The 9096-nt window shown below is 43.5% G+C and overlaps 1 protein-coding gene across 1 annotated transcript; it reads right to left on the reverse strand.

The window, feature by feature from the left end:
• Window positions 1-5339: 5339 nt before the first annotated feature.
• On the reverse strand, window positions 5340-6953 carry LOC133815122 (uncharacterized). The gene is made up of 2 exons (XM_062248002.1): window positions 6765-6953; window positions 5340-6659 (listed from the first exon to the last, which is right to left on the reverse strand). The coding sequence occupies exons 1-2, from the start codon at window positions 6951-6953 to the stop codon at window positions 5340-5342; spliced, it is 1509 nt and encodes a 502-aa protein (XP_062103986.1).
• Between the last annotated feature and the right edge of the window lie 2143 nt (window positions 6954-9096).

A 9096-nucleotide genomic window follows, 5' to 3' on the forward strand; every position in this document is an offset into this window, starting at 1 on the left:
TTGTATATGCATTCTTTGGTCTTTTTTGGCCGTTAATATGTAGACAATTATAGATGTAATAGTACAAATTATCAATACAAGTTGAGTTTTGTTCACGTTGGTTGTCTGGTGTGTTTGTGGATGTGTTCTTCTCTGTACTTGTACTTAATTGAAGGTATTGCAGTAGGTGAGAGTCAGATGGTGTACTCGGATAAGAGGCTCCATAGACCTTTTAGGCCATTGCGTGTGAGATACTATAAAAGCATGTACAGATGGTGGGAGAGAATGCCCAGTTAAGTGTTATGTGAGCAATTTAGCTTAGTGTTGTGGTGATTGGTTGGTGTTGATGATGTTGTCGTTGCAAGTGAACATCGTGAGTGGATGAAGGTGCCGTTTTTTAGGCGGATTTTCGATAACCCACAGTGGTTATACTTAATGTGGGCATTGGAGGAATTAATAAGAAGTGGTATTCTGTATTACATATCGTGTGAGCGCTATGGATTAGGTCATCTGAAGCTAGAGAGTGCAATGGCAGAGTACATGCATCGTATTGAATGGGATTAAAGAGTGCGATGGTAGAGCACTTGTATATAGTAGATAAAGCAATATGTAATATGTAACTGATATTGTTATTAATGAAACATAATTTATAAACAACAGCTTCTAATCAACTGCTAGTTTTGATTATCTGTTGACTTCTAATTGTATGAACAACAAATTTTACGTCATTTTCTTGCATTTATCATTAAAAGAGTCGAGTACATAGGTGTGCCCGTGCTCAACATTAGTGGAACCAGATTGCAGTACTGAGAGTGTTGTACTTTGTGAGGCCTACGTTATTGTCTTGTGTTAAACTTCCTTACGTTTAGAGAGTCGCGTTGGTGTCTCGTTGGGACAGAATCGGCCTCTCGGGTGTATGAAAAAGCATGGCTGATGCTTTACCATTTGCCAGAGGGGGCGAGGCAGTTCAGCCCGGACGCAGAAGACAGCATGTGGGGTTGGGCGTCGAGGTAGAGCCGAGGAATGTAGAGCCATGAGGCAGATGTCTTTCCAGTGCACCCATACCGAGGAGTATGTGTGAAGGCTTGCTAGGGTAGTCTTGTACTCCGACAGAGGCACCCGTTGTGCAGAATATGGGTGCGACTGCGGGAAAAGTTCCTCCCATCCTTGGATTGCCAAACCAGTTAATGTATACTGGTGTCGAACCCGAAGTGTGGCAGCTAATGGTCTGCTGCAGTAGTCAGGGCAGAGTAAATTGCGAGGGGGAGCTCCTCTTACTCAGGTAAGAGGACAGGGTAGGTAGTGTACCCTGGTTGGACGACCAAATCTGCATAGTCAGGGCAGATTAGATTGCGAAATGGCTGGCCTTAGCTCCCCGTAAGCTTAGTCAAGTCAGATTAGAATGCTTTTGGGCATAATATCGAGTGAAATGGCAGAGGCAACATGATTGTGTATGCAGATTGCGTGTAGTAGCCTTGCTGCCACGACCCATTGAGGTTCTGCCTTGTGTCGATGGGGTTTGTGTGTGAGGCGAGATGTTGTATCATACCACGCATTATTTTTCGTTTGCTGATAAACATTTTTCTTTGTTTTAAAGAAACACTTAGGCATGGGAAATGGCTGTATTGGGACCAAAGGTTTATGTTGTATTGTTGTAGGATGTTTAAAAGGATGGTAAACTGATAACCACAAGCGTTCAGATAGTCATTTATTTATAGCTAGAGTGGTAGGTCGTTTTAAGTGCATGTGAATAATGTTGCTTTTCATATGGGTAGGTGAGGATATACTAAAGCATATGTTTGATAGCATCTTTCGAGTGAAGTGACAGTTGTCACATGGTTGTCTTAGTATGTTGTTATAGTAAGGAATCCTTATGCAAAATTGTGTCAGCAAAAACTGAACGCGTATGATATACTCAAAATAATGTGAAAAAGAAGAGTTGTTGCATTACTTTTGAATTGTACAGTACAACAGTTAACAATAATATTGTTTCAAAGACATTGAATTCCAAGTACGAGGTACAATTTTCCCACTATGTACATTCTTAAGAGTATAAGACCCTCTGCCTAATACTTCTATGATTTCAAAAGGCCCATCCCAGTTTGGTTCTAACTTCTTTTTGTTGCCAGTGACCTTGCGCAGAACCCAATCACCTTTCTGAAATGTGCGCGAGTGAACTCTTTTGTTGTAGTAGCGTTCTACAACCTTTTGATAATTTTCTCGTCGTAATTGTGCTATTGTTCGTACCTCTTCCAGAAGGTCAAGGTTGTGCATTAATTGAATGTTGTTTGTGGTTTGATCAGAAGCGATCTCTGTTCGAAGTGTAGGTAGGCCCACTTCTGTCTGGATGATAGCTTCTGTTCCATATACCATGGCGTAGGGAGATTCACCCGTAGAGGTCCTTTTTGTTGTCCTATAGGCCCATAACACCTTTGGTAGCTCTTCTGCCCATGCTCCTTTTTTATCTTCCAAGTTTTTCTTAATGTTGGCAAAAATGACTTTGTTGGAAGCTTCTGCTTGGCCATTGCCTTGTGGGTAAGTGACAGAGGAAAAACTCAATTTGATCTTGTATGTGTCACATAGCTCCTGTACTTTGGCATTTTGGAACGAGGTTCCGTTGTCAACGACTATCTCCCATGGTATCCCAAATTGACAGATGATGTGCTTCCATACGAAGGTCGCGGTGTCTGTTTTGCTGACCGTGACGTATGCTTCTGCCACAACCCACTTAGTGAAGTAATCGATGGCTACCAGGGCATACCGTTTTCCTCGAGCAGCTTTCGGCAGTTCACCTACCACGTCCATACCCCACTTTGCAAAAGGCCAAGGTGAAACGATTGAGTGTAAATTTTGAGCGGGTTGATGGATGGTGGGTTTAAATCGTTGGCATTTGTCACATTTTTTGGCATATTCACATGCTTGTCATCATGTACGGCTAGTAGTACCCTACTATAAGTGCTTTGTGTGCCAGACTTCGACCCCCAGTGTGATTTCCACATGCTCCCTCGTGTATCTCTTCTAACAGTTTTTTAGCTTCTGATGGACGCAAACACCGAAGATAAGGGCCATCGAAGGACTTACGGTATAACGTTCCATGGATTATGGAATAACGTTGTGCTCGAAGGCGCAGAAGCTTTGCGTCTTTCGGATGAGGGGGTAGTTCAGAGGTGGACAAGTTTCGAATGATTGGGTCCATCCAGCACTCGGGCTCTGACGAGGTTGAGAAAACTTCTAGAGCTTTGGGTGATTGGCTTATGGGTATGGAGGATTGCCGCGTACATTCCCCTGTAGAGGCTAATTTGGCGAGGGCATCAGCCTTCTGATTTTGTTCCCTCGGCACTTGTATGAGTTCAAACTGGTGGAAATGTGACCATAAGTCAGTTACTTTTTGCAGTAGGCTAGCCAGATGAGGTGCTTTGGTATCGAAATTCCCTGCCACTTGTTCTATCATAAGCTGTGAATCTCCTTTGACGCTCAGACGTTTAATGTCGATGTCTCGTGCTAGTTCTAAGCCATAGATCAGAACCTCATACTCCGCTTCATTATTTGTTGCAAATTGTTCTAAACGAATGGCTTCCTCGATTTTAAGGCCTGAGGGAGCCTCTAATATGGCGCCAATACCGGCTCCTTGGGAATTGGATGCCCCGTCCGTATGCATTGTCCACACCCACTCATCTTCTGATTCTAGCAATTCAGGCAAGGTATCTGGGGTAAAGGATTGTATTTCGACCAGGAAGTCAGCGAGCACTTGTCCTTTTTTTGCTTTTTGTGGCAAGAATCATATATCATACGTCCCAAGCTCAATTTCCCATTTAGATAACCTTCTGAAGAGATCGGGTTTACTCAACACTTGCTTCAGTGGATAGTCCGTATATACAATGATGGTGTGGCTTTCAAATATTATCGTAGCTTCTTCTTCGTTGTGATGAGTGCGAGCGCCAATTTTTCCATCATGCTGTAGCGAGTTTCAGCGTCTAGTAGCATCTTGCTGCAATAAAACACTGGCCTCTGTCGACTAGCCTCTTCTCGGAAGAGCACGGAGCTCATGGCAAAGTGTGAGACAGATAGATACAAGAACAAATCTTCATTGGCAACGGGGGAGCTTAGTATAAGAGGAGAGCTCAGATAAGCTTTCAACTCTTCTAGTGATTTGTTTTGTTCTGTTCCCCAGGTGGTTTGGTGGATTTCTTTATGCATTGCAGGAAGGGCTGGCAACGGTCGAACATGCGCGATATGAACCGGCTTAACGCCACAATTTTGCCTGTCAGAGCCTGGATGTCTCAGATGGTTCTAGGTTCTTTGACTTCTGAGAGGGATGCAATCTGTGTTGGGTTGGCCTCGATCCCCCTTTGGCTAACCACGTATCCTAAAAATTGTCCAGAGGATACCCCAAAGACGCACTTAGAGGGGTTCAGTTTCATTTTATAGGTGTCGAGGATGTCGAAGCATTCGGTCAAATCGTCCACATGTGAAGAGCTTTGTTTATATTTGACGACCCTGTCATCGATATAGACCTCCATGTTTCTCCCAAGCAATGAGGAAAACATCTTGTGCATCAGCCTTTGGTACGTTACTCCTGCATTCTTTAGCCCGAAGGGCATAACTTTTTAGCAATACAATCCACCTTCTGTTATGGAAGCTGTGTGGATCCAATCTTCTGATTTCATTGGGATCTGATTGTATCCGGAGTAGGCATCGAGGAAGCTCATTCTTTCAAACCCTGCCATGGCATCTATCATCTGATCGATTTTCGGTAGAGGGTAGTTATCCTTTGGACATGCTTTATTTAGGTTGGTGTAATCAATGCATACTCTCTTTTTCCCGTTCTTCTTTGGGACCACGACAGGGTTAGCTAGCCAACTGGGATATAGGCATTCTTTGATCGCCCCTATGCTCAGAAGCCGATGTACCTCTTCTTGGATGACCTGGTTGACTTCAGGAGCGAACCTCCTCTGCTTCTGCTTGACGGGTAGGAAGCTGTTTGATATATTGAGGTTGTGACTCATGACGGAGGAGTCTATTCCGGGTATGTCGTGTGGAGACCAGGCGAAAGTTCCAACTTTGGTTTTGAAAAAGTGGACTAGGATCTGTTTTTATTTTTCAGAAAGTTTGGTACTTACCAGCACTATTTTAGATGGGTCAGTGTCATCTAGATAGATTTTCTCTAGGTCATCGAGAGTGATTTGGGGTTTTTCTTGGTCTTGTTCTAGATCGATGCCTCTGAGGCATGCTGGTAGGTTATGTTGTAATTGCTATTTGTCAGGATTGTCATCAGGGGAGGAGGTGCCAGAATTGTTTATTTCTTTCAAGGTAAGGAAGCACTTCTTGGCCTGCTTCTGGCATCCATTTATGTTGATGGTTTAGCGTCCGTTGGGTGAGTGGCACCGCATCACCTGATGCAAAGTTGAGACTACCCCTTGCATCATGTGGATCCAATTTCTCCCCATGATGGTGTTGTAGCTTGTGATGGAATCTATAATGAGGAAGTCCACTGGCAAGGTACGTTCTGCGGCTACCACGGTTAATCGTACAACGCCCTTCGGGTATACCCTCTGGCTGTTAAATCCCAAAATGGGTGTAGTGGAGGTCCGGATCTGATTTTCCTCTAGGCCCATCTTCTGGAAGGCTTCCCAGAAAAGGATGTCAACCCCACTGCCCCCATCGACTAGAACTCTACCCAGTTGGCAATGGTCGACCTGTAGCGAGATGACGAGAGGATCATCATGGGGTAGGTGCACTCCTTGTAAGTCGTCGTCGGTGAAGGTGATAGCAGAGGCTGGATAACATCTGTCCTCCGAAGTGACAAGATTGACTATGTGGCCTAATGATCTATATCGCATCACCCGTTCCTCCATCCTCTTGTGGATTTTGGTGGCATGCTCTTGGTCTTCAGTGAGCTCCACAATCCCATGTATCATGGGGACTTGCTTGAGAGGTTCTTGTGGGCTTGTAGAGGCTGTACGCATGGGGTCGGCTGCTTGTGGTGTTGGGGCAGAAGTAGGATTATGCTGCGAGGTGCCAGGTCTGCCTGCCTCCTTAATGTACTGGGTTAGCCTTCCACTTCTCATGAGGGCCTGGATCTGATTGTCCAGGTTGTGGCATTCAGCGACCGTATGGCCATGATCTTTGTGGAAGAGGCAGTATCTGTTTTTATCTCTTCTGTCTGGAGGAGTGGTAATCTTGTACGGCTCACGCCAGATAGGTCTATCTTTATTCTCTTCATAAATGACTTCCTGTGGGACGGTGTATTCGAAGGAAGGATACCGTGGTGACTCTTGGCTCTGTCTTGGCCTCTTCCCTTCCTTTGTGTGGTCCATCTGTTTCCTCTTCCTCTTGTCATCTCTAGCAGGTGGTGGAGGGTTATTCGTTGGTGGAGCGGAGATAAGTGCGGATTTCTTCTGCGCACGCTCTCGAAATTCTAGGACTCTGAAGACGCCCTCGGCTCGGATCTGGATCTCATCCATGTCATAAGGCGGTGTCATGGTGAGATTTTCATGCAAGAGAGATCCCACCTGCAAGCTTTTGACGAAGAGATTGGCCGTGGTAACTGGGTCGACATCGTGGATTTGATGCACGAGGTCAATGAAACGATGTAGATACGACTTCGGATGTTCATTTTCCCTTTGCTCTATCCGATAGAGGTCTGCCAATGTTCTTGGTACCTCACGGTTTGCACTGTACTGTTGGAGAAAAGTTTGTCAGAGGTCACTAAAACTGTTGACGGAACCAGGCTTTAATTGTCTGAACCACAGCAGAGCTGGCCCAGAGAAAGTCGTGGAAAAGACCTTGCATTGAATGGCTTCGTTGTTGGCTTCTAGTGCCATTTTCTGCTGGAATTGAAACAGGTGGTTTAACAGATCTATCTTTCCATTAAACGCAGGTAGAGAAGGGATTACGAAGTCTCGTGGTTTAGGCTCATTCTGAATCCACTCTGAGAAGGGAGACTTCTCAGTGGTTCTTGATACCAGATCCATGTGCTCAGTTGCGTGAACAGACCTCCCGTATGAGAACTTCTACATCATTTCCCTCATCATTTCTTCTTTCCAATTGTCTAAGAACCGGATGGAGGGGGTACGGTCCTCAGCTGGTGAGTCATGAACGGCTTGTTGTGCGGTCTGTTGGGGCCTAATCTCAGCGGCCGGCTGAGTTGACCGGGTGGGCTCTGTTCCGGTTCGCATATGTGTGTCATAGAGCGGAGCTCGTCGTTCTTCGGCCCCAAGATGAAGATGGGTTGGGGAGGGTGGTGGGGGACCCTGGGATCCTTCGCTGCCGAGGTGCGTGGTTCATTGAGGGGAATTGATGCGGTCGACTGGAACTTCGGGTCTACCAGAGTCGAGATTGTTGTTGCCTTGGGTGCTGCGTGTAGCGTCGGCGGATTTGCGCAACTCAGTGATCTCAGCTTCGAGCCTAACCTGAGCTTCGGTCAACGTTTTAATGGCTTCGTTGGATCTCTGCTGGCTGGTCTTCAGTAGGCGACACATCTTGTCGATTTGGTCGCTCACGTTCACTGGTGGGACGACCTGGGTGGCTGGACCCAACACTCCATTGCCCTTTGGTGGCATGGCTCCAAGGTTTGAGAGGATCTTGGTTGCAAAAGAAGAGTTCTTGATTTCTTGATTCGACGATGTGGCTAAGGCAGAAACGTCGGCTTCCCACAGACGGTGCCAATTGTTGATGTAACAAATATGCCTTTCTATAATTGGAGGTATAAGCCGACAATAGGTGGTTTTTCGATCCTGCTTCGGTGATGAAGATCGCCTTTGACTCGTCGGGGATACCTGCAAGAAAGACACTCAGATGCCTAAGTTAGTAAATTTTTCGATTCCTTTGTTTGAATAAGAATCTCATATTTATAGAACAAAAATGTAAAGTGGTTAGTTGGTTCAACCGAACCCTTGACTGGTGGAGGAAGAATAACCGAATTTCCCTCCAAAATACGTTGATTTTAAATTATGTATTCGGAGGTCAGAGGCGCAGACCGCCTCTGACCCGTAGCTTCTGCCTTCGAAGCTTCTGCAGATCAAAACGATCCGTTTTGAATATTCGGTAAATGAGGAAAGAACTTTGGGCCAAATATTTTGGGCCCAACATATATCTAAGGAGAAATGGAAGGAGGAGAGAAGAAATGTGAGCTATGCTAAGACAATATATAATAAGATACTTATGTATGATTTTATTTATACAAGTCTATATACATAGTTCCTATACACATATATTCAAAACAATATACATAGTAGAAAGCATAAAATCATACAAGCATGTGAATATTATAGATATACGTAAATACAATAACAAAATCATTAGAGTGCTTACAAGATACGTAGCAGAACAATGACTACACCCTTAATCTTTTGTCCTTGTTGAATGTTATGTATTGCAAGAAATACAAACTGATTTGAAACAATATCACAGTTTTCCAAGTCTTTCTCTAAAACAACCTAGTGTATGTGTGGGCAAGTCTCAACACTTGAGAAGATAATTCTTAGAGAGAAAACTAAAAAAGAATGGTCGGCTAGGTATAGAATACTAGTAGTGAATTTTTACCTTGTCAAATTCATCTGACCTAATGCATTTTATAACACTAGTATATATAGGCAATTAGCTAGGACATAAAATAGGTTTTAGTTTCCCATTTTATTTTTAATTATTTAATAATTACAATTAATTAAATATTTGTCAAAATTAACCAATTATAATTTTGATCATTATTTAATTCATTTTATTACTATTAATACCAATCTAACATTATTAACAAAAGAGTTTATACCTTTTTGGACCCTGTGTTTTGTCCTGTTACCAATTTGGATCCTGTGTTTTGACAAATTACTTTTTGGACCCTATGTTTTGTAAAATTGTTCAAATAGAATCCTAAACCCGATTTTGGTCAAATTTTTCTCAACTGAAATCACAAATAATTCACCAAACTAACGATTCAGAACAGAAATAAAATCATTCTGCTTAGAAACTATGTTGTTATATTCAATTTTTTATTCATCGAAATTGAGTTTAGAGGTCTATTTGAACCATTTTACAAAATATAGGATCCAAAAATAAATTTTTTAAAACACAGGGTCCAAATAGGTAATCGGAAAAAACACAAGGTCAAAAAATGTATAA

Source organism: Humulus lupulus, chromosome 2 (assembly GCF_963169125.1).
Source record: "Humulus lupulus chromosome 2, drHumLupu1.1, whole genome shotgun sequence".
Lineage (NCBI taxonomy): Eukaryota > Viridiplantae > Streptophyta > Magnoliopsida > Rosales > Cannabaceae > Humulus > Humulus lupulus.